The sequence below is a fragment of the Triticum aestivum genome, chromosome 5A, assembly GCF_018294505.1.
Source record: "Triticum aestivum cultivar Chinese Spring chromosome 5A, IWGSC CS RefSeq v2.1, whole genome shotgun sequence".
In the NCBI taxonomy this organism is placed as follows: domain Eukaryota; kingdom Viridiplantae; phylum Streptophyta; class Magnoliopsida; order Poales; family Poaceae; genus Triticum; species Triticum aestivum.
In genome coordinates, this window is record NC_057806.1 from 682426484 (window position 1) to 682453857 (window position 27374).

At 40.9% G+C, this 27374-nt stretch overlaps 1 protein-coding gene across 1 annotated transcript in view; it reads left to right on the forward strand.

Moving 5' to 3' along the window:
* LOC123101796 (uncharacterized) overlaps positions 1-22115 on the forward strand; it is a 38762-nt gene extending 16647 nt beyond the window's left edge. Inside the window, exons 3-6 of the mRNA XM_044523085.1 lie at positions 19946-20307; positions 20413-20682; positions 20783-21457; positions 21575-22115. Of these exons, the coding sequence (XP_044379020.1) occupies positions 19946-20307; positions 20413-20682; positions 20783-21457; positions 21575-21952 (1685 nt within the window). The 3' untranslated portion in view covers positions 21953-22115. The remainder of the gene's footprint in view (positions 1-19945; positions 20308-20412; positions 20683-20782; positions 21458-21574) is intronic.
* Positions 22116-27374: the final 5259 nt, after the last annotated feature.

Consider the following 27374-nt stretch of genomic DNA (forward strand, 5'->3'; position numbering starts at 1 on the left):
CATACCATGGAGCAGTTCGAGAAGCATTTATGACATTTAATTGTTCATCAAGAAAGCTATCATCAATAGGTAGTGGGTCATCAAGAACATTTTCTAACCTAGACAAGTTGTCTCCAACGGGGTTCTCAGCTCCCTTTCTATCAATAATATGCAAATCAAATTCTTGTAGCAGGAGAACCCATCTAATAAGTCTAGGTTTAGCATTTTTCTTTTCCATAAGGTATTTAATAGCAGCATGATCAGTGTGAATAGTTACTTTAGAATCAACAATATAAGGTCTGAACTTATCACAAGCAAAAACAACTGCTAAAAATTCTTTTTCAGTGGTAGCATAATTTCTCTGAGCATTGTCTAGAGTTTTACTAGCATATTGAATAACATTTAAATCTTATTAACTGTTTGCCCTAGAACAGCACCTACAGCATAATCGCTAGCATCACACATAATTTCAAAGGGTAAATTCCAATCAGGTGGCTGAACAATAGGTGCAGAAATCAATGCTTTCTTAAGTATTTCAAATGCTTCTACACAATCATCATCAAAGACAAAAGGAATATCGTTTTGTAATAGATTAGTCAGAGGCCGAGAAATTTTTGAGAAGTCCTTAATGAACCTCATATAAAAACTGGCGTGACCGAGGAAGCTTCTTATACCTTTAATGTCCTTGGGACATGGCATCTTTTCAATAGCATCAACTTTAGCTTTATCAACTGCAATGCCTCTTTCAGAAATTTTATCAACTTCATTAACCATAAAGTGGCATTTCTCCCAATTCAGAACAAGATTAGTTTCTTCACATCTCTGCAAAACTCGATCAAGGTTGCTCAAGCAATCATCAAAAGAGGATCCATAAACGGAGATATCATCCATGAATACCTCACAAATCTTTTCACAAAAGCCAAAGAATATAGCCATCATGCATCTTTGAAAGGTAGCAGGTGCATTACATAAACCAAAAGGCATATGTCTATAAGAAAAAGTACCGAAAGGGCAAGTAAAAGTGGTCTTTGCTTGATCATCAACTGACATAGGTATTTGAGAGAAGCCAGAGTAACCATCTAGAAAGCAAAAATGTGTATGTTTGAATAATTTTTCTAGCATTTGATCAATAAAAGGCAAAGGGTAATGAAATTTTTTAGTAGCTTTATTTAATTTGCGAAAATCAATTACCATCCTATAACCTGTAATAATTCTTTGTGGAATCAATTCGTCTTTACATTAGGAATGACAGTAATACCTCCCTTCTTAGGGACACAATGGACATGACTTACCCACTGATTATCAGCAACGGGATAAATTATACTTGCCTCAAGGAGCTTTAGTATTTCTTTTCTTACCACTTCTTTCATCTTAGGATTCAGCCGTCGTTGGTGATCAATAACTGGTTTGGCGTCTTTCTCTAAGTTTATTTTGTGTTGACATAGAGTGGGACTAATGCCCTTAAGATCATCAAGAGTATATCCAATAGCAGCACGATGCTTCTTCAGAGTTTTCAATAATTTCTTTTCTTCATGCTCTGAAAGGTTAGCACTAATAATAACAGGATATATATTCTTTTCATCAAGATAAACATATTTAAGAGTATCAGGCAATGGTTTAAGCTCAAACACTGGATCACCCTTGGGTGGAGGAGGATCCCCAAGGATTTTAACAGGAAAATTGTGTTTCAGAATGGGTCCTTGTTTAAAGAATACTTCGTCTATTTCCCTTCTTTCATTCATAAACATATCATTCTCATGGTCTAGCAAATATTGTTCTAAAGGGTCATTAGGAGGTACAGCAATAGAAGCAAGATCAATAATTTCATCTTTACTAGGCAATTCTTCATCACGGGGTTGTCTACAAAATTTAGAAAAATTAAAATCATGAAACATATCATCCAAACCAATAGTAACAACATCCTTCTTACAACCTATCTTAGCATTAACAGTATTCAAGAAGGGTCTACCAAATATAATGGGGCAAAAGCTATCTTGAGGGGAACCAAGAGCAAGGAAATCAGCAGGATATTTAGCCTTCCCACACAAGACTTCAACGTCTCTAACAATCCCAATTGGTGAAATAGTATGTATATTAGCAAGCTTAATGGTAACATCGATATCTTCTATCTCAGCTGGTGCAATATCATGCATAATTTCTTTGTATAAGGAAATAGGTATTGCACTAGCACTAGCGCCCATATCACACAAGCCAAGATAACAATGATCTCCTATTTTAACAGAAATAACAGGCATGCCTACCACATGTCTATGTTTATCTTTAGCACCAGGCTTAGCAATTCTAGCAGTCTCATCACAAAAGTAAATAACATGCCCATCAATATTATCAGCCAAGAGATCTTTAACTATAGCAATATTAGGTTCAAATTTAATTTGCTCAGGGGGTGCATAAGTTCTAGTATTACTTTTACGAACCATAGTTGAAGCTTTAGCATGATCCTTTATTCTAACAGGGAAAGGCGGTTTCTCAACATAAGCGATAGGAACAATAGGATCATTATAAGTGATAGTCTTTTCTTCAACTTTAATAGGTTCAACTACTTTTACTTCTACGGGAGGATGATATTTAAACCACTTCTCCTTAGGGAGATCAACATGAGTAGCAAAGGATTCACAAAAAGAAGCTACTATCTCAGAGTCAAGTCCATATTTAGTGCTAAATTTACGGAAAATGTCGGTATCCATAAAAGATTTAACACAATCAAACTTAGGTATTATACCTAACTCCTTACCTTCGTCGAGATCCCAATCTTCAGAGTTGTGTTTCATTCTCTCCAATAAATTCCATTTGAATTCAATAGTCTTCATCATAAAGGAACCAGTACAAGAAGTATCGAGCATGGAGCGATTGTTGTCAAAAAGCCGAGCATAAAAGTTTTGAATAATCATTTATCTTGAGAGCTCATGATTGGGGCATGAATATAACATTGACTTAAGCCTCCCCCAAGCTTGAGCGACGCTTTCTCCTTCGCGAGGCCAAAAATTATATATATAATTACGATCACGATGAACAAGATGCATAGGATAAAACTTCTGATGGAATTCTAATTTCAACCATTTGTAGTCCCATGATCCCATATCATCACATAGCCTATACCATGTCAATGCATATCCCTTCAAAGATAAAGGGAAGACCTTCTTCTTGATAACATCATCGGGCATACCTGCAAGCTTAAATAATCCACAAACTTCATCCACATAGATTAAGTGTAAGTCGGGATGTAATGTTCCATCTCCTACAAAAGGATTAGCTAGCAGTTTCCCTATCATACCCGACGGAATTTCAAAGTAAACATTTTCAGTAGGTTCAGTAGGTTTAGGAGCAACTATTTGCTCTACCGGTCGGGGTGAAGATACCCCGAACAAGCCCCTCAAAGAATTACTTTCCATAGTAACAAGTGACAGTAAATTTCAGCACACTATATAAATTTTTCCTTACCAAATTCCACCTACCAAAGGTGCTTCACTCCCCGGCAACGGCGCCAGAAAAGAGTCTTGATGACCCACAAGTTTAGGGGATCTATCATAGCCTTTTCGATAAGTAAGAGTGTCGAACCCAACGAGGAGCAGAAGGAAATGATAAGCGGTTTTCAGCAAGGTATTCTCTACAAGCACTGAAATTATCGGTAACAGATAGTTTTGTGATAAGGTAATTTGTAACGAGTAAAAGTAAATAAGGTGCAGCAAGATGGCCCAATCCTTTTTGTAGCAAAGGACAAGCCTAGACAAACTCTTATATGAAGGAAAGCGCTCCCGAGGACACATGGGAATTATCGTCAAGCTAGTTTTCATCACGTTCATATGATTCGCGTCCGGTACTTTAATAATTTGATATGTGGGTGGACCGGTGCTTGGGTACTGTCCTTACTTGGACAAGCATCCCACTTATGATTAACCCCCATTGCAAGCATCGGCAACTACAACAGAAGTATTAAGGTAAACCTAACCATAGCATGAAACATATGGATCCAAATCACCCCCTTACGAAGCAAAGCGTAAACTAGGGTTCAAGCTTCTGTCACCCTAGCAACCATCATCTAATTATTACTTCCCAATGCCTCCCTCTAGGCCCAAATAATGGTGAAGTGTCACGTAATCGACGTTCACATGACACCACTAGAGGGATGACAACATACATCTCATCAAAATATGGAACGAATAGAAAATTCACATGACTACTAATAGCAAGACTTCTCCCATGTCCTCAGGAACAAACGTAACTACTCACAAAGCATATTCATGTTCATAATCAGAGGGGGTATTAATATGCATAATGGATCTGAACATATGATCTTCCACCAAGTAAACCAACTAGCATCAACTATAAGGAGCAATCAACACTACTAGCAACCAACAGGTACCAATCTGAGGTTTGGATACAAAGATTGGATACAAGAGATGAACTAGGGTTTGAGATGAGATGGTGCTGGTGAAGATGTTGACGGAGATAGACCCTGATAACCCAAAAGTATAGGGGATCGCAACAGTTTTCGATAAGTAAGAGTGTCGAACCCAACGAGGAGCTAAAGGTAGAACAAATATTCCCTCAAGTTCTATCGACCACCGATACAACTCTACGCACGATTGACGGTCGCTTTACCTAGAAAAAGTATGAAGCTAGAAGTACTTTGTAGGTGTTTTCGGAAAGGCTTGCAAGAAAGTAAAGATCACGAAAATAAAACTAGGGGTTGTTAAGGTAAAGAAGCAACTAAAGTAAATATAGCGAGTGTGGAAAAGTGGTGGTAGGAGTTGCGAAATTATCCCTTAAGCAATTGACTACTTTACTAGACCGATAGCAAGTATTATGTGGGAGAGGCCACTATAAGGAGCAATCAATACTACTAGCAACCCACAGGTACCAATCTGAGGTTTGGATACAAAGATTGGATACAAGATATGAACTAGGGTTTGAGATGAGATGGTGCTGGTGAAGATGTTGATGGAGATTGACCCTGATAACCCACAAGTATAGGGGATCGGAACACTTTTCGATAAGTAAGAGTGTCGAACCCAACAAGGAGCTAAAGATAGAACAAATATTCCCTCAAGTTCTATCGACCACCGATACAACTCTACGCACGCTTGACGTTCGCTTTACCTAGAACAAGTATGAAGCTAGAAGTACTTTGTAGGTGTTTTCGGAAAGGCTTGCAAGAAAGTAAAGAGCACGAAAATAAAACTAGGGGCTGTTAAGGTAAAGAAGCAACTAAAGTAAATATAGCGAGTGTGGAAAAGTGGTGGTAGGAGTTGCGAAATTGTCCCTTAAGCAATTGACTACTTTACTAGACCGATAGCAAGTATTATGTGGGAGAGGCCACTGCTAGCATGTCATCCCTTACTTGGAATTCTATGCACTTATGATTGGAACTATTAGCAAGCATCCGCAACTACTAATGTTCATTAAGGTAAAACCCAACCATAGCATTAAGATATATTGGCCCCCCTTCAATCCCGTATGCATCAATTTCTATGCTAGGTTGAAGCTTCTGTCACTCTTGCCCTCCAATACATAGTCCTATCAACATACAACTAACCCTAGGGTGTGATCCACGCGCGCAATCATATGATGGGCACCAAAGGACAGCAACATAACCACAAGCAAATTAAATCAATCATAGCAATTCATCAACCACCGATAGGACAACAAAAATCTACTCAGACATCATAGGATGGCAACACATCATTGGATAATAATATGAAGCATAAAGCACCATGTTCAAGTAGAGGGTACAGCGGGTTGCAGGAGAGTGGACCGCTGTAGATAGAGGGGGGAAGGTGATGGAGATGTTGGTGAAGATGGTGGAGGTGTTGGTGAAGATCGCGGTGATGATGATGATGGCCACAGCGGCCTTCCGGCGCCACCGGAGGAGAGGGGGAGAGGGGCCCCCTTCTTCCTCTTCTTCCTTGACCTCCTCCGTAGATGGGAGAAGGGTTTACCCTCTGGTGCTTGGCCTCCATGGAATGGGAGGGGCGAGAGCCCCTCCGAGATTGGATCTATCTCTCTGTTTCTCTCTGGTTCCGCGTTCTGTTCTGGCTCTGTTTCACCGTTTCGTATATATATGGAGATCCCAACTCCGATTGGCCTGAAACCTTCGCCGTGATTTTTTTCGAATATTAGCTTTCTTGCAGCAAAAGAAGAGCGTCAACCGCCTTATGGTGGGCTCACGAGGGTAGGGGCACGCCCTAAGGGGGGGGGCGCCCCCTGCCTCGTGACCAGGGCACTGGTTCGCGTTGATTTTCCTTCCGAATTTTCCATATTTTCCAAAAATAAGCTCCATCCGTTTTTATCTCGTTTGGACTCCGTTTGATATGGATATTCTGCGAAACCAAAAACAAGCAACAGACAGGAACTGGCACTGGGCACTGGATCAATATGTTAGTCCCAAAAATAATATAAAAAGTTGCCAAAAAGTATATGAAAGTTGAATAATATTGGCATGGAACAATCAAAAATTATAGATACGACGGAGACATATCAGCATCCCCAAGCTTAATTCCTGCTCGTCCTCGAGTAGGTAAATGATAAAAAAGATAATTTTTGATGTGGAATGCTACCTAGCATAATCTTGATCATATGTCTAATCATGGCATGAATATTAAGACACGAGTGATTCAAAGCAATAGTCTATCATTTGACATAAAAACAATAATACTTCAAGCCTACTAATAAAGCAATCATGTCTTTTCAAAATAACATGGCCAAAGAAAGTTATCCCTACAAAATCATATAGTCTGGCTATGCTCCATCTTCACCACACAAAATATTCAAATCATGCATAACCCCGATGACAAGCCAAGCAATTGTTTCATACTTTTGATGTTCTCAAACCTTTTCAACTTTCATGCAATACATGAGCGTGAGCCATGGAGATAACACTATAGGTGGAATAGAATATGATGGTGGAAAAGACAAAAAGGAGAAGATAGTCTCACATCAACTAGGCGTATCAACGGGCTATGGAGATGCCCATCAATAGATATCAATGTAAGTGAGTAGGGATTGCCATGCAACGGATCCACTAGAGCTATAAGTGTATGAAAGCTCCAACTGAAACTAAGTGGGTGTGCATCCAACTTGCTTGCTCATGAAGACCTCGGGCATTTGAGGAAGCCCATCATCGGAATATACAAGCCAAGTTCTATAATGAAAATTCCCACTAGTATATGAAAGTGATAACTCAAGAGACTCTCTATATGAAGAACATGGTGCTACTTTGAAGCACAAGTGTGGAAAAAGGATAGTAGCACTGGCCCTTCTCTCTTTTTCTCTCTCATTTTTTTTTTGTTTTTTGTTTTTTTTTATTTATTTTTTGGTGGGCTTCTTTGGCCTCTTTTTTATTTGGGCTTCTTTGGCCTCTTTTATTTTTTGTAAAGTCCGGAGTCTCATCCCGACTTATGGGGGAATCATAGTCTCCATCATCCTTTCCTCACTGGGGCAATGCTCTAATAATGATGATCATCACACTTTTATTTACTTACAACTCAATATTACAACTCGATACTAGAACAAAGATATGACTCTATATGAATGCCTCCGGCGGTGTACCGGGATGTGCAATGATCTAGCGTAGCAATGACATCAAAAAACGGACAAGCCATGAAAACATCATGCTAGCTATCTTACGATCATGCAAAGCAATATGACAATGAATGCTCAAGTCATGTATATGATGATGATGGAAGTTGCATGGCAATATATCTCGGAATGGCTATGGAAATGCCATGATAGGTAGGTATGGTGGCTGTTTTGAGGAAGGTATATGGTGGGTTTATGGTACCGGCGAAAGTTGCGCGGTACTAGAGAGGCTAGCAATGGTGGAAGGGTGAGAGTGCGTATAATCCATGGACTCAACATTAGTCATAAAGAACTCACATACTTATTGCAAAAATCTATTAGTCATCGAAACAAAGTACTACACGCATGCTCCTAGGGGGATAGATTGGTAGGAAAAGACCATCGCTCATCCCCGACCGCCACTCATAAGGAAGACAATCAATAAATAAATCATGCTCCGACTTCATCACATAACGGTTCACCATACGTGCATGCTACGGGAATCACAAACTTCAACACAAGTATTTCTACAATCCACAACTACCCACTAGCATGACTCTAATATCACCATCTTTATATCGCAAAACTATTGCAAGGAATCAAACATATCATATTCAGTGATCTACAAGTTTATGTAGGATTTTATGACTAACCATGTGAATTGACCAGTTCCTGTCATCTCTCTAAATAGATATAAGTGAAGCAAGAGAGTTTAATTCTTTCTACAAAAGATATGCCCATGCTCTAACAAATATAAGTGAAGCAAAAGAGCATTCTACAAATGGCGGTTGTCTAAGTAAAGAGAAACAGGCAATCCAAACTTCAAATGATATAAGTGAAGCACATGAAGCATTCTATAAAGCCATACTCAAAAGATATAAGTGAAGTGCAATGAGCATTCTATAAATCAACCAAGGACTATCTCATACCAGCATGGTGCATAAAAAAAAATGAAAACTAAATGCAAAAGACGCTCCAAGATTGCACATATCGCATGAACGAAACGAATCCGAAAACATACCGATATTTGTTGAAGAAAGAGGGGATGCCTCCCCAGCATCCCCAAGCTTAGACGCTTGAGTCTCCTTGAATATTTACTTGGGGTGCCTCGGGCATCCCCAAGCTTGAGCTCTTGCCTCTCTTCCTTCTTCTCACATCGAAACCTTCTCAATCATCGAACACTTCATCCACACAAAACTTCAACAGAAAACTCGGTAAGATCCGTTAGTATAATAAAGCAAATCACTACTCTAAGTACTGTTGCAAACCAATTCATATTTTGTTTTTGCATTGTGTCTACTGTAATATAACTTTTTCATGGCTTAATCCACTGATATAAATTGATAGTTTCATCAAAACAAGCAAACTATGCATCAAAAACAGAATCTGTCTAAAACAGAACAGTCTGTAATAATCTGAACATTCACCATACTTCTGATACTTGAAAAATTCTACCAAAATTAGGAAAAATAAAAATTTGTACAGAAGACAGTGCAAAAAGAATCAGAACCATTTGACGTTCCAGTAAAAATGTAAAATTCATGCACTACAGCCAAAGTTTCTGTCCTGCACCGCACAAACCAACAAGCAATCGTAAACATCCTAAAGGCAAACCTTGGCACATTATTTTTATAATACAATGGAATTGTACAAGGGGATAATTATTTTTGTTGAAAAGTTTCTGTAATCAAGATTCACAAAGTTGCCGTGAGCATGAACAAAGTTCAAGGAGCTCTCCCACTTCAACAGTGCTTGTCTTTCTCACTTTCGCTTTCCTTTTTGAAAAAGTTTTGGGTTCCCCTCTTTATTTTTGTTGTTTTTAAACTATATGAAAGCACTCAACAGAAATAAATGACTCTCTAAAACTTCCGGGTTGTCTCCCTGGCAGCGCTTTCTTTAAAGCCATTAAGCTAGGCATATAGTGCTCAAGTAATGAATCCACCCGGATCCCAAGGTATATCAAAGCCAATTTTAATTAACAATGATTTGTAATTTAGTAGTGAGCACAAAGCAACATATATCAAGCAATGACGAAGTCTAACTCTCTTCCTATGCATCGGCATGTCATAAAAGAACAATTCATGCACACCTAGTAAAGGCCAATGCATAGTATAAACAGTTTCTTGCAATTTTATCATGTTGGAAACATAGAGAGGTGGAGATATAGTTCCTCTCTCATAATAATTGCAAGTAGGAGCAGCAAGCACATGCATATTATATTTATCAAAATCATCATGTGCAACGGTAAAAGGCAACCCATCAATATAATCCTTAATAAGTGCAAACTTCTCCGATATAGTGTAATCGGGAGAATTCAAAAAGATAATAGGACTATCATGCGTGGGTGCAATAGCAACAATTTCATGTTTAACATAAGGAACTATAGCAAGTTCATCTCCATAAGCATAATTCATATTGGCATCTTGGCCATAAGCATAGCAAGCATCATCAAAAAGGGATATTTCAAAAGAATCATAGGGATCATAACAGTCATCATAGCAATCATCCTTCGGTAAGCACGAAGGGGAATTAAACAATGTATGAGTTGAAGAGTTACTCTCATTAGAAGGTGGGCACGGGTGATCAATCCGCTCTTCCTCCTTTTGTTCTTCGCTCTCCTCCTCATCTTTTTCATCCAATGAGCTCACAGTGTCATCAACTTCTTCTTCCATAGATTCCTGCAAAATATTAGTCTCTTCTTGGACAGCGGAGACTTTCTTAATAAGTGCATTAATTTCATAATTGTATTCATAATTCTCATAGCAATATTTGAGGATAGCTAAATTTTCAGATCTATAACAAGCATCATCAATATCATCAAACTCTTTAAACATAGATTCAATTTCATAAGCACCCATAAAAGCAACAAATTCTTCTATTTGTTCCACATCATAGTAATCATATATACCTCTAGCATAAGAAGCCAAGGTTTCATTATCATTAAATTTGCATGAAAAGGGGAGGTGTGGAGAATTCATCCTAGAGCAACAAGTATAATCATATTCCGAGCATAGTTGTCTAGCATACCACTTCAATATATAAATTTGATCCCATAATAGTTTCCCTTTTTGTGTCAAGCGATAATCCCTAAAGTATTCACGTTGATCCAACGTTACTCCCATTACATAATTGAATGGGGTTTTCTCAGGATTATTAAAGTAGTACATAATATCTTTCACATAACCAGCATCGAGGGTTTTAGGAGGTTCCCCATCTCCATGAGCAGAAAGTACACCTAATTTTTTTGGTATTTCGTGTTCCATATCCATAACTAAAGATAGAGAACAACTAAGAACAGCAAATAAAAATTACTTAGTGATAAAGCAAACAAGCACACACGAGAATATTCACCCCACGCTATTGCTCCCCGGCAACGGCGCCAGAAAAAGGTCTTGATAACCCACAAGTATAGGGGATCGCAACAGTTTTCGATAAGTAAGAGTGTCGAACCCAACGAGGAGCTAAAGGTAGAACAAATATTCCCTCAAGTTCTATCGACCACCGATACAACTCTACGCACGCTTGACGTTCGCTTTACCTAGAACAAGTATGAAACTAGAAGTACTTTGTAGGTGTTTTCGGATAGGTTTGCAAGAAAGTAAAGAGCACGAAAATAAAACTAGGGGCTGTTAAGGTAAAGAAGCAACTAAAGTAAATATAGCGAGTGTGGAAAAGTGGTGGTAGGAGTTGCGAAATTGTCCCTTAAGCAATTGACTACTTTACTAGACCGATAGCAAGTATTATGTGGGAGAGGCCACTGCTAGCATGTCATCCCTTACTTGGAATTCTATGCACTTATGATTGGAACTATTAGCAAGCATCCGCAACTACTAATGTTCATTAAGGTAAAACCCAACCATAGCATTAAGATATATTGGTCCCCCTTCAATCCCGTATGCATCAATTTCTATGCTAGGTTGAAGCTTCTGTCACTCTTGCCCTCCAATACATAGTCCTATCAACATACAACTAACCCTATGGTGTGATCCACGCGCGCATCATATGATGGGCACCAAAGGACAGCAACATAACCACAAGCAAATTAAATCAATCATAGCAATTCATCAACCACCGATAGGACAACGAAAATCTACTCAGACATCATAGGATGGCAACACATCATTGGATAATAATATGAAGCATAAAGCACCATGTTCAAGTAGAGGGTACAGCGGGTTGCGGGAGAGTGGACCGCTGTAGATAGAGGGGGGAAGGTGATGGAGATGTTGGTGAAGATGGCGGAGGTGTTGGTGAAGATCGCGGTGATGATGATGATGGCCACGGCGGCGTTCCGGCGCCACCGGAGGAGAGGGGGAGAGGGGCCCCCTTCTTCCTCTTCTTCCTTGACCTCCTCCCTAGATGGGAGAAGGGTTTCCCCTCTGGTCCTTGGCCTCCATGGCATGGGAGGGGCGACAGCCCCTCCGAGATTGGATCTATCTCTCTGTTTCTCTCTGGTTCCGCGTTCTGTTCTGGCTCTGTTTCACCGTTTCGTATATATATAGAGATCCGTAACTCCGATTGGCCTGAAACCTTCGCTGTGATTTTTTTTCTTCCGAATATTAGCTTTTCTTACGGCAAAAGAAGAGCGTCAAACGCCTTATGATGGGCTCATGAGGGTAGGGGGCGCGCCCTAAGTGGGGGGGGGGCACTGCCTCATGACCACCTCGGGCACTGGTTCGTGTTGATTTTCCTTCCGAATTTTCCATATTTTCCAGAAATAAGCTCCGTCCGTTATTATCCCGTTTGGACTCTGTTTGATATGGATATTCTGCGAAACCAAAAACATGCAACAGACAGGAACTGACACTGGGCACTGGATCAATATTAGTTCCAAAAATAATATAAAAAGTTGCCAAAAAGTATATGAAAGTTGAATAATATTGGCATGGAACAATAAAAAATTATAGATACGATGGAGACGTATCAGACCCCCTCCCGATGAGAGGATCATTGGTGATGATTTTCCCCTCCCAGAGGGAAGTTTCCCCGGCAAAACAGCTCCGCCGGAGCCCTAGATTGGTTCCGCCTCGCGGCAGCGGAGTCTCGTCCTAAAAGCTTGCTTATGATTTTTTCTCGGACGGAAGACCTCATATAGTAGAAGATGGGCATCGGAGGGCCACCAATGAGCCCACGAGGCAGGGGGCGCGCCTAGGTGGGTAGGGCGCGCCCCCACCCTCGTGGCCAGGGTGTGGCCCCCTGTGGTACTTCTTGCGCTCAATATTTTTTATATATTCTGAAAAATGCTCCCGTGGAGTTTCAGGACTTTTGGAGATGTGAAGAATAGATTTCTAATATTTGCTAATTTTCCAGCACAGAATTCTAGCTGCCGGCATTCTCCCTCTTTATATAAATCTTATAAAATAAGAGAGAATATGCATAAGTATTGTGACATAATGTGTAATAACAGGCCATAATGCAATAAATATCGATATAAAATCATGATGCAAAATGGACGTATCATGCAGCAGTACAGCTCTGAAGATGGATTGGTGGCAAGTGGCTGCAGCGGCCTCATACCCGGCAGGCGTCCTGGTTGAGGAGAACGTCGGACTGGTGGGTGCCTATACCCGGCAAGCGTCCTGGTTGGGACCTCAGGTCTTAGATGTTAGGTTTGGCTGCGATGTCCGTTTGGTATTAGGCCCAGGCTATTAGCGCCCCTTCATCAATTGGATAGGTGTAGCGACAGTTGTTGCTTAGACGGTGGCTTTAGTCTTACTGTCGTATGACTTTATAAGGTCTTGTGAGAATAATTAATAAAGTGGCCGCATGCATCGCCGGATGCAGAGGCCGGTGGTCCTCCTCCTTTTCTAAAAAAAGTCAACGTCTTACAAATACACACTGAACATTTTCTTCATACACGATAAATAATTTATAAATACATTATTAACATTGTTTTTGATACATGATGAACATTTTGATATAGCACAAACATTTTTCAACTATTTGGAACCATTTTTGAGATTTCATGAAAATTTACTAAGTGATGTTTTTTACATTTGCGCAAACACTTCTAAAAATTTCATGAGCAAAATTTTAAACGTGCTTTTGTCCTAAAATTGAATGATTGTTATAAAAAAAAACTTTGTGCGAACAAATTGCTGACACTGCATGAATAATTTTTAAATTCATGATGATTTTTTTAAATATAAATAAATCGCAAGAGAAAAAAGGAAATAAATATGCAGAAGAGGACGTGAGCTAGTGAGCGGCGAGCGCTCCTCCCACAATGAGCTGGCCCATCTAGAATGTGACTTGAATCGACGTTGCTAGTCTTTATATATTTAAAATCTCTAATTAAAGGGTACCTTTTGTAAAGGTCACTCCCATCTTCTACTGGTGACAAGTGGCACATTACAGGTGCGACATATGTCAGAACCTTGGAGCTTTGTGCTTTTTCTGTATATTCATTTTTTTCAAATGTTTTATCTTTTGAACCGTGCGGCCGAATCATGAACCATTTTCACTATTGTGTGTGCAGTCGAATCACGAACCATTTTCACTATTGCATTTCTCGTGTCAATATCTTGGAAACTAGATCCTCATGATGTTAATAGGTTTGGATGGATTTCTTTCTAATAAACTGGAACAAAAAAATGAAAGTCCAAAATAAGAAACCAAAAAAATGAAAACCAAAAGCGAAAAAGAAAGGAAACGGAAAAAACGGAAAGAACTTTTCATGCCTTTTCATTATTGGGGAAACACGGTTCTACTTCATGCCAAATCACAGTTGTGATTTCCACTTTTTGGGAAGCACATATATGCTTCACCGAGAAGCACAACTTTGTATTTCATCAATATTTAATTTTTTTAGGGAGCGTAACTGTGCTTCCCCATGAAGCACAATCATTCTTTTCAAAAAAATGGAAATCACAATTGTGCTTTTTCACACGGTTTGCTTCACAAGAGGAAAAAAACAAGGTAACTTTTTTGAAGAAAACCTAGAAAACAAAGCAAAATATAAAAATAAATAAAAATCGGTGTTCCTATTTATGCGCCCAAAGCCCGACATGTGGTGGAAGCTAGCACACTGCAACACTCACTTGGTGTCCGCTGCGGACCCCCCATCTCCTCGGGGGTGCCCGCGGACTAGTTGCTCAACACACATCGCTCACCTACTGTAGTCCGCTTGGGCCGGCCCACTACACCGATTGTTTTTCTATTTATAGTGTTCGTTCACTACCGCTGAGACTGGCCATTCATTTTGCATTTTTTGGCCACACACTCTGACATGACGGTTTCTTCTCTTTAGGTTCCTTTCTTTACATTTTTTGCTTTTGTTTTCCTCAAATATTTTAAATAAAATATCCATGTTTTTGATAGAAAAATAAAATGTGCATGCCTATCAACACATATTCATAGAGAAAAAAATAAAATGCATTTAAAAGAATGTCCATATGCATGTATTTAAAACAGTTTCATCGTGTATTAGGACATCCATTAGGTATTGAGAAATATTTATCACGTATTTTAAAATGTTCATAATGTATTTAATTTTTTTCATGTAATTAATAATGTCAGTCATGTATTTAAAAATGTTCATCATGCATTTTTTAAATACGACCAAAATTTTCAAAATGCACAATGAACGTTTTGAAAATTACAAGAATCACTTTTTTTAAATATTTGAGGAACATGTTGTTTAACATGCTGAACAATTTTCTAAAAGACAATGACCATTTCTGAATTACAATTTGGACAATTTCTAAATACATGATAATTGTTTTCTAAAAAATCAATGACAATTACTTAAAAGAAGAATGTATATTTTGAAATGTGCTATAAATACTTTTTAGATGCATGACAAATCATTTTTCAAGACATGATGAATACTACTTTTAAATACAGGACAAACAATTTCTAGATACAAGCTGACTTTTAAAAAACACAATGACCATTTTTGTAACACATGATGAATAATTTAAATGCATGTTGAACATATTTAGAAACATGACTTTGTTTTGAAACACTAGGAATTAAAAGTATGAACCGAAAGACAAAAAAAACAGAAAAGGAAAAAATGAAAACGAAATAAGAAAGGAAAACCAAGAATGGATCGTGTATTTAAAATAAGATAACATAAGAAGAAGATAAAAATGAAAATATTCATAAAATTTAAAATGTTACAAAAATGTCCTGCTTTTTTACCTTGTTACACGTGATTTTGCTTCGTGACCTTGCATGGGCGGTTAATTTACACAAAAAAAGGAAAAATTGCAGGGGCGTCGGAATTGTCAGGTGCGGCTATGCCAATGTCGGTCGTTAGTCGTGGTTACCTCTGCCGAGGCACTGGCGGCGGGTTGTTGGTGACGACAAAAAATTTCATGTGTCCGGCGGCTGGCAGGAACCTGAACTCGACGGTGATGTTGGCGCTGCTCGCTCGCAGGCACATCACGATGTTCAGTTGCTTAAAAAAAGATCACGATGTTCAAGGTGTGGTGTTGTACGTGGCGACAGCTTATGACCTGCTCCCTCACCGGCATCTTCCTCCGATACCTCACCAGCGACCATGTACGAGCATACCACTGCTAATGTTATGGGCAGAGCTATGCTCGTGCCTGCCCTAGTAATTGGCCTGTCCTTTGACAAGTGGAAGAGCTAAATCACTATTACTCAGACAAAAAAATCATACCAATTTCTAAAACACTAGGCCAATGCCCGTGCGATTGCAACACGGAACACATCTGCTCCCTCCGTTTCAAAATAGATGACTCAACTTTATACTAACTTTAGTACAAAGTTAGTATAAAGTTGGATCATCTATTTTAGAACGGAGGGAGTATATATTGGTGGTTTTTAGTTGCTCAACATCAGTCGTGTCAAACACTATATTTTACCATTAAACCACTCTTCTTTTTCCTCCACCGCCAACTATATCCGTTTTTCCAATCCAAGCCCATCACCGTCGTCGGTGGTGTATCTGGCCCACAATCCCCCAATCTTTCCACCCACACTGCGAATTTGACACAATTCTTTGTCATTTCTCTTCTCATTTCAGAATCGTCAAACAATAACGATGATGTAGAAGGTTAATGATCAGGATGCCATGATTTTTTTTCACAACCTCCAAATTAGGCGTGGATGATACCATGGTAGTAATAATCACTAAATATGTTCTAACTTTGTGGATGATACTTTAGAACTAAGATTTTTCTTACGACCCCATGCAACATTCTTATACTTTCATGTCCACTGATGTTTGACTCAACATGTTCGACAAAATGCCCGTTTAGTTCCAGGTTTGTTTGTTTTTCGCTAATTAAGTAGTGTTTGATGAAACAATATTTCATCAATAAAAGTCGTGGTGCTATTTTTCACTCACTTGTGATATTTGAAATCTGGTCTTCAGATATTATGTGACTATTTGGTTCCTGGCCGAGTTGGCCCTGCCAATGCATGCGCATGCCAAGCAGTTGGTGAAGCCTTCACCGCCCACATCTCACCGATTGATAACGTAAAATTTCACATGAAAGTGAGATGGAAGGGTGGGCTAGCTCGGGCGTGCCAAATAATTGGTTCCCTTCGAGCAATAGCCCATGCACTCGATCAACACCAAAAAAATAGTTGGGCAGGTATTGGCACCAATCCAAACGAGCCTTATATCATCCATTCTTGATTATAATGATCAATTAGAAAAGCTCATAAATCAAAGAGCATATATGCAGTCTGTATGTAAATGTTATTTCCACATATATTGGTATACATGTACTCTCTAACTTAGAGAGCATAAATTTTATATGGTTTAGTACTTATTTGATGATAATAGTTTGTGTGATATTCCATTTAACATTTTCTTAATGTGCATTGGTATTAAACAGCTAAAATTGTCTTCCCGCAAAAAAACATCTAAAATTGTCATTTAAAAAATACAGAGAAGAAACTTCTTCATTTCCGTTGATGTGTTGCAGATAATCTAGGAGCAGTAGTCCTTTAGTGAGAACTGAGAGTGATTTAGGAAAACAAACCCAGGAAATCTACGCAAGTTCAAAAATAAACACAACCCGTTCACAGACCTCTTTGGCTCATGGATGCCATTGGGGGAAACTCTTTTGATTGCAGTGCTCGACCATGTCAAACAATGAAACAAACACAACAAAAGTGGAACCATTGAAAATCATGATGGAGGCCACCAAGGGAAGCGTGCACAAACTCTGGTGCCAACTCTCCCAACTCTAGAACGAAGACATAAAGACATGGTGTCCACAGAATATTTCCACAAGATGACCGGTTACGCTGACACCATGTTGGTCGTCGGGTAACTGGTTATCTTATGGAAGTACTCGGTGACAGTCCTGCCTTCATGAGCTAGGAGAGATGGCACCATAGTTAGTGCACACTTGCCCATTGGGGTCATCGACCTGAGCAACTCATATGTCATGGTAGAGAGGAGGGTGTCGAGGATGATCTAGCCGACTTGCCACCAGGTGGTATAGGTAGCATTTGGAGTCTAGAGAGCAACGTCACTGCTTCCCTTGATGATGGTTTGTAGCGCTCCACGATACTATCTAGGTCGAGCTTTCAAGGATAGAAAGTGGATGCACGTGAGGAGATACCTCATGCTTATCTAGGTGGCGAGGGTGTCGTTGGTGCTCATGGTGATTGGGTATGATAATAGCTCTGTGACTCTGATACATAATAAAAGTATCTCTTCTGCGGTGTATGGCCTCTTGGTCTTGTCCTCTATTTATATTACTTCATATTGTATAATCAAGAATAGAATCAATCGGATCAATTCAGATTACTAATAATAGCTCACGAGATCGTCACAAATGCAGCAACTAATAACTACTTGGTGATATTTTGGGATTTGCTACATATGTTCCCGATATGCCACGGTACAACTTGTCTCTAAACCCATATAGATCAATGTTGAGGTGATACGTACTCATGGGTCGACCCAAACTCATGGGCATGAAAAGGCATGAGAAGCCTACTATGGTAGGAGCCAAGGCAGCCGACCATGGAGAAAGCCAAGGAGGACATCGACAAAGTCGGCGCCTACGTATGCAAGCAGCGCATGCGTCTTGTCCACGACAAGCTACATCTTGACGTTGACCCTTGGTGTATTAGTTCGGTTGAAGTCCAAGCGACGATGGGATGGTTAGCTTCTTCATATTTTGCGCTCAAACTGAAAGAGGCCAAGGCCCAACTATGGTTAGCAAGTAACGTACATGAGCGATGTAAAAAAAATGACTCAAAAAATGAGTGAGGTAAAAAAGTAACATTTTTTTTCTAGAAACACAATACAAACGGAAAACACTCAAACATACATACATGCACTCACCGTTATGAACGCACACATGCATACCCTACCGCTACGAGCATCTCCAAGAGATTGAGCTGGTAGGTTTTAAAATTGACGAAGTCACCATTGACGTCTCGATATCGATGGGAACATCCCCCCCCCCCCCCCTCTAAAGAATGTTCTATCTTTATGAGACACCAAAACATCAAACCTGGGGGTCTGATCCCTGTTGAGTTGGGGTACCACTGCCTTTCTAACCATCCAACTACAAGTTGGTTTACAAAAGATAACATACTTGAGTACCGTGCGACAGTAGCAATCTCAAGTGCGGATGCCCAGTGATTAAAATGTTAGCTTCACTACACCTATAAGCCTCTGTTCCTTTTTATCTAATAAGATGTATTTTTTTGCGAATCAACCTTTGGTTGGATGGTTAGTTGGACAATGGTATCCCAGGCCATCAGGGTTTAAATTTTGGTGCTCGCATTATTTCTGAATTTATTTCAGGATTTTCAACGATGCGCTTTCAATGGGAGGACATGTTCCCGTCGACGACGAGTCATCTACGTTGACTTCGTAAATCTCAAGATGAAATGCCGGCCCAGTCTCTCTAAGGTACTCATAGAGGTAGGGTGAGTGTATGTGCATATGTATGAGCGCTTGCTTCTGTACCGTGTTAAAAAAATGTACTATTTTTGGCAAGGTTTATCTTATGGAAGGAGCACACACGATGATGTGGGCACCCATGTAAAATGAGGGGATTTCCTAAAACTAGGTAAAATTAGGGGAGTATTAGGTTGAATTCACAAAGGGATTATCAACTGAAAATCAAGGGAGAGGTCAGTCCATAGATCTGTCTGTTAGAGACTCTAGCATTTTTTTTTGTTAAAAGTATGACACCCTGGGACTTTAGAGAAGTAAATGGTGGCCAGAAAATCCAAAGAGGCCAAGGCCCAACTATGTATCATCCATTGCAATGCTAAAAACTCTTCTGACACTGTAATGTCACGCCCAGGGAACCCAACGACGCCCAGCAAGGGCCCAAACCGGACGAGGCCAGACCCAGGAGGAAGACGAAGCCCAACAAGTATTTTGACCCTGCTAACTGGGAGCTGTGATGGTTAAAAGAACGGTGAGCCGACGGGGCAGGCATCGAGAATGTAATAGGCAGAAACACTTTCTCCCCCACATCTGTGCTTTTCCCCTGCTTCCTCTCCCAGATCCCCAATTCTCGCCTTCGTGCTCTTCGCCGCGTGGACAGGTCGTCTAACCGCGTGCTCTTCGCCGACGCCGGCTCCGACTTCGTGGACGTCCTCCTCGCCTTCCTCACGCTCCCGATCTCCGCCGTCCAGCTCGCCGCAGGCGCGTCCTCGCCGGGCTGCCTGACAAGCCTCTGCGCCAGCGTCCGGCACCTGGGGGACGCTAAACTGTTGGAGAGCGAGGCCTGCCATGGCACGCTTCTCAGGCCTACGCACGCCGATGAATTTGGGTCTGTATCCTATTCCTACCTGGTACCTACCCCACAGAATTTGATCAGATCGCAAGATGATTCTTCTCACTCTTGCTGCCAATGTGTTGGTTATACCCATGAGGAATTTCTATATGCTCGATCGCAGGTACGATCGCTTGCCACGCAACTGATTCCACAGGGGCACAACCAGCAGCACGGCTGCAGGTGCTTGGATGTCATGGTTAGGCTTGTGCATGTGTACAACCTAACAACACAAACAGAGGTGTTCTCCAAGTGGAAAGAGAGGTTCGTGATCAGCGACGATCTGGTGATCAAGCCGGCGGCGACGAGCACCGTCCTGTCTTTTCTTCAGAGGTTCCTCGGAGATAGGATCAATGACGCCTACGAAGTGGAGGTCGACGTCGGATGGACCCAGGTGAATGAACTACATTTCCTTGGTCGTCCGGCCTGAATCCATACTGTGGTACTATGATCCTACTGTTTCTATCTGCAGCACTGATTTGCATAAGTTTCAGGTTGTTTCCTTGCTCAGAGCATGTGTCTCGTCCACCAACATATTCACCGATGTGTTTCTCGCGAAAAGAACCGATTCTTGTTTGATGGACACATCAGTGCTCACGATTACCAAACCTCGGCGTCAAGAGGCCAACGGAGACCCCGGTCCGCAGATGAGCATCAAGCTTTTCTTCGACAGGGAGGACAGAAAGGTCATGTACGCTGAGTGCAAGCATGACTTCGTGGACCTGCTCCTCAGCTTCCTGACCTACCCCATGGGATGCATCCTCAAGAACCTGGCCGGCACCTTTCACCGGTTCCACGGCTTCAACAATCTTTACAGCAGTGCCGATGGTCTCAACACGTCTGGCTTCCTGACGGGACCCTGCTTCGGTGACAAGAGCACGCTGCTCGATCCTAGTATTGCTCCGTTGAAGACCCACGGCGTCGATGGGTCGGATCAGGCAATTGTGGAGTGGTATCATCTCTGCCGGACCGGGAAGCGGCAGTACTCCCGCGCAATGGATAAAAGGTCTTGCCAGTTGTTCGATTCGGTGTTTGTCGATGATCACACCTATGTAGTCGACGACGAGTTGCGTATACATCAAGCTTCGGCCGTGTCGGTGCTGAAGCACTGGTGCAAGAGAAACCGGGATAATGTAGTGGAGATGGACATTGCTGTCAGCAAACGAGAGGCAAGTTATCTCTATATATACAGCCTTGGCACTCATTTTTCTTCTTCTTAGAAATGAGTCATGGCAGTCGATGGCTTTAGGTTTTTTAAGTTTCTTGTGTGGATCAAACATTTGCAGGCTGTCGCGCTACTGCGAGCGGCGATCAATTCAGAGACTGCGCTGACAGATGCGTTCAAGGGGAGGTTTCAGCAGGAAGCACAACTGTTGCCACCTTCAAAAAGAAGAACAGGCTCACCATCGGTGGAGAAGATGCAGATCTTTGTCAAGATCTTCACAGGCGAGACCATCACCCTTGACGTGGCAAGCTCCGACACGGTTGCTGCCGTGAGGAGTAAGATCCAGATGAAGGGGAAGCTAATGGCTGATTGTAGGTTCGTGTACGGTGGCAAATGCCTGCAGGATCCATGGACCCTGGCTGATTGTGGCATTCGCAGAGAAGCCACCATCCACCTTGAGTTTTACCCCCGCGGCCTTATCAAAACAGACACAGAATGACTAAGAGGTTGAGACTTTAGAATCATTATGATGCACACAGCCATTTTTACGTTATAGTTTATGAAAGGCAACGAGGCCATGTCATTGGTAACTTGGGTCGATGATCATCACATACATATTCTAAGCCATACTTCGCTGTATAACCATGAGTTGTGGTTCTTCAGAGCACACTGTCAAATTGATCGCAATGTGACCTTACCGAGTGAGAGTAGCAAGATTTAATAACGAGAACCCAGAAATTAAGATAAAAAAACCCACTAGATCATACAATTAATCTTTTCAGCGGAAGAAAAATACCACACGCTGATATTATAGCTACACAGAAGCTCGGAACTATGTTGTCAAACTAGTTTCAGAAACAGTAAATGAAGGAATCATGAGCGTCATAGTGGCATACTTTTTTTGAGGGATGGCCATCATGGCTAGTTTTATTGCAAATAAAAAGCAGATACATCGTCTACGAGCTTATTCACCAAACAGTCTGGTGGCATACTAGTGTTCTGTGTTTAGTGTAAAGTTCTTATAATAGCGAAAACCAATACAAATACAAGATTACGCACATGCATGTTGACCTTGATGACTGATCAAGACAAGCAAGAAGCACTGGTATGGGTAGTATTATTCAAACTAAAGGGGCACAACTTTGCTACGCTCTGGACAAACTTGGCCAAGGGGCATAATAAAGAAAACGTATGTTTCCATAGCATATACATTATTATTTTCAGTTATACAACATGGCAGAAAACTTACATTGACAAAACTAAACATGTCTAATACTAGCATTCATCAGAGGGCGCTTCCTCTTAACCGCTCTAGCTTGCAGCTCTCGAATCTCACACGTCTGGATGTAGCAATGGTAGGGTGGTATCCGAGACTTCCATGCAAGAGCCTTAAATATACCTTGGGGCCTAGTATTTCCATACCAAACATCCACGTTCGTTATGTTGGGAAGTTCCTCTTCAGAACAGCATGTCTGATTAATACCATGAACCAGAACATCTTCAGTAGCTCTACCCAATCGTTGAAGATACATAGGTCTATTCTCCTTGACAGGTCACCCATCAACGCAGAAATGAAAATCTCCATTTGTGGGCACTGGAGCTTAGGGGAACTGGTATCCTTGGGAATGAACACTGAGCTTGGAAGTTGAAGAGTTGATGTCCCTACAAACTCTTTTTATGCTCTGCCCCTGCCTCCCCCGGCGATTGCTAAAGTCATGCTTCTCAGTTATTGCTGGTTATCAAAGTCATGCTTCCTGGTCAAAAAAGAAGGGATCGATCTGCATCCTCAGGAATGAACACCGAGCTTGGAAGTTGACGTCTCTGCTGGTTACAAAGTCCACCTTGCTGGTCAATAGTAAAACGTTTTACCATAGAAAATGCCAGTGCTTCACTCACTAAAATTGGATCCATTCCATGCACGTCATGCTTTGTATCTGGTTGCATTTTTGTTGCTTTATCACAGACTTGATCTCTGGGGTCATTTGTTTACGAGCCATCACCATGCAGATCTTTGATGAACCTGACTGAGAACCAACTCTTTGATCTTTGATGGACCATCACCACATATTTCTTTCTATCAGGCAGACTTGACCCAGAACCAACTGTCGAGTCGTTGTTGCTGAAGCATCATCACATGTTTTTTTCAACATCAAACAGACTTGACTGTTGACTTGGAACCAACTCTTGGTTGTTTGCTGCTAACACTTCATTTATCTGAATCTAGTGGAGTATGCAACTAGCCTGAAATTGATAACCATACTGAGCATAGCGTACTATTCAAGGAGAGACTTAGCATGCACTGACCAAGTCCTACAGTTTTCAGTGTACAGAAATTTCTTTGTGTCGAAAGGATCCTGAAATCATTTCACACCTCTTAATTCAAAAGATAGGCCGTCAACTAATTCAGCCTGTAATGGCCAACCTATCTGCGGAGATAAAAACTCATTTGTTAACTCAATGTTGAACATGAGATAATAAAGTCGCCCTTTATCGGAACTCAATGTTGAACAGTCTTTATGGCAGCATACTAAATTTTACTGTAGGTGAACTGCACATTCAAGTTTATAAAGAAGAGGAGCCACTGAATTTTTATCACGGACAGTTAAACAAATCTACCAAACTGTATGTCCATCATTTGAACTAGGGATCCATCACCACCCTGCAGAATGAGCAGGTAATTTTCTTGCGGGGCCAAGGATAATAAGCAGATCAACTCAACTTGACAAAATGGGATGAACCACAATAGGAGAAAACGACCACAAAACCATAACTGAAACCTGAAACGTCAACCTGAGAAAAAAATCAACCAACCATCCTTAAAATCAATCTATAAAAGTTTACCACAAAACAAAACAAAATCGATCCATAAAATGAATCACTTATTGAGTTAACATTGAAATAAAGCTGTTGAAAGGAATTGGAATCGCCCCTGCTAGTGCTCGGCTTAAAGCAGTTGAGCTCGTACCTGCTTAAAGATCTTGCTAGTCTGCTGACAGACATTGGCCTTAACAGAGTCCCTAACTTGCATTCCTAAAATCTAATCCGCACACCACTTGTTCAGCCAATGAGATTGAAATAGATCGGAAAGAAGCGAGAGAAATCGAAAGCAACCTGTTGAAAGGAAGTTGTGCTGCAGCTAGGTGCCGCCACGGCGAGGACGGCGGGCGAATGGCGGTGGACGAGTTCACCGGCGAGCCGACGGCTGCGGGGCCGGGCGTGCGCCGTCTTCAGAGGAGTTTTTTTTTTTCTGAGAATGATTCAGGGGAGCTGCTCTCGCACAAATTGGTCCAGAGCTCGTCTGGAGGCCTTCTGAAATGCTGGCCTGCTGGATATGGGCCATTGGCCAGCTGAGCTGAGCTGAGCCTAGCTGACTGACATGTTCTAGTCCTCCTATTTTCTTTGTCTCAAAAAAAAAAGTCCTCCTATTTTCTGCCCGCTTCCTATTTGCCTTTTTATTAGAAACTATTCCTATTTTCCTTTTTTAGACTAAACACACTTTATTCATTAATCAAAGGCCAAATACATTGGTATAAAATTTAGGTAGGGAGGATCGAGGAGCCACAGATGAGTCCCTAAAGAAAGGCCTAATAAGTGCTTAGCAAGGCCGCGAGCCTCAACATTTTTTTCACGTCCCTCAAAGATGAAAGTACATGCCGTGAACTGTGTTGAGGTAGCTTTCATCTCCTTGACGATGCTCCCATATAAGCCTCCTGCATTGTTTTTGATATTTGTCACTTACAGGGCAATCGGTACGTGGCGCACACCACCTCTCGTACGTAATGGGCCGGGCCATGTAGCGATCCGCGTTTGCTTTTTTGCAATTGTCCCCAGCCAGTTTTGTGAAGCTTCTAGAGTCTTCCGACCCTTTTTCTTCTAGTTCTCTGTTCAATTTTTTCCCTTTTCTTTTTTTCTTTTTTCACTTTCATAAACTTTTTTCGAATTCATGATTATTTTTTTCAATTTTGTGGACTTTTTAAAATTCATAATTTTTTTATTTTGAATTTGTGAACATTTCTTGAGTTTGCAAACTTTTTAAATTCACAATTTGTTTCAAAGAATTTATATTTTTTTCTTAAATTTGTGAAACATTTCTTTTGAAATCCCTTTTTTATTTTGCAATGATTTTGAAAGTCAACGGTTGAGCAAGTCAACCGTGAACCATGGGTGAGGCGTGTGCGCCTGACCTGGTAAGTGAGCTTCTCGCTTCACATTGTTGGACCAGCCAAAGCCAACATCCACGTGAGGTCTACTTCTCTAGGCAGCACCGCAAGCGTTGAGTAGGAAGTCTATGCTTTTTGCTTCTTGTATGAGAACATAGGTGGAATTGTGTGGAGGAGAGCATGGCGTTATAGAGGACGGGCTCCTGGGATCCTGAATTAAAAAAACATATTAAAATTTCCAAAAAATACTATTATATTTTGCAAATACATGTGCATGTTCTTCAACTATGTGTTAAATTTCATTAGGTAATGCAATTTATTTGCAGGCTACACAAAAAAGACAAAAACTTGGCCCAAATACAATAAAGAAAAAGCCCATTTTAATCTATGTATTTGTCTTTTTTATATCACATATGAACATGTATGTGCATGATTTCTTTCAACGTGTATACTACAAATATATCTTTGTGTGTATAATTTTTCCAGATTCTTTTAGGTGTAGAAATAGTATTTTCGCTGAAAAAAATAGAGGGTTGCGTGGAGTTCAGCCTCCATATGCACTTTTTGGAATCGTGTGCTCCTACCCGCCCATCATCGACGGCTGCCCTTTCACTGTTGCGCCCGGCAGCCACCCACATCCGACCTCTAAACCCTATTCTCTAGTGCCGTAGACACCTCCCCCCCCCCTCTAGCACCGCACCGCGTCTTCTCCTCAGGAGTCGGTGAAAGGTTTTCGGCATCGGTTCGTTATGAGGGTTGGTACGAGCGATAGTGCTCATACAGGACCTCGTCTTGTGCTATGGACTTGAAGAAGGTTTTGATGCTGGTCGGGTACGACCATGGGTAAGATCCATAACACTCACGCCGCACATTGTCTTCCACTCTGGATACTTTGCTGCTTTCGGTACAGTCTTGGTACGAGCATGCTCGCTCGTACCCGACATAGTCTTCTCCTCTGGTCTCCAAGGTTCCTTTTCGGCGGTTTGGTACGACCTGTGGTATCATTTGGTGCACTTGTACCACAATCCATCTTCTCCTCTGTTGCCTCCATGACTCCTCCTTCCTTTTTCCTTTTGTTTGCCCTTCAAGTGATCTTTTAAGGCATGTTTCTCTTGCAAAACATGCATGATCTCTGGTATCCTTTTGTTAGTTCACGAACAATCGGTATAAATATTTAGAGGCAAATACACCAGTGGTACAACAAGTTGCATAGGATGATCACTTTGACGTCTTAAGTAAAAATATATAAAAGTAGTGCCTAAACTTGTCTTTTGGTGCATATACGGTGCAAATTTCATCCGCAGCCGTATAAAGAGACAGCGTGACTCCAGGCCCACAGTTAGTGAATGGCCATGACTGGAGCGTTGTATTATTTGCGAAAAATTCCCTGAATTAGTACAAGTACCCAAAACGCCACTGTGCATGTCCATGACCATAAGACCCACCTGTCAGTCAGCAGTACAACAGAATAATTACGTAAAATCAACATTATTTTGGCGGACGGATAACAATGGTTTATTATTTGGAAGCGGACACGCTCATGGGCGTAAAACTGTTCCAATCATTTGCGGCCCATTTTTGATATGTTATTTCTTTTTTGCGAATTTCGATATGTTATTTATTTTCACGTGTTACTTTAAATAACACTCACATAAATAAATATTATTTATGGATTTTAATTTTTTTCCTTAATTGAAAGAAGTTTTCGCGTACTTAATAAAAATATAATTTAGTTGATTCATAAATATAATTTTATTACTT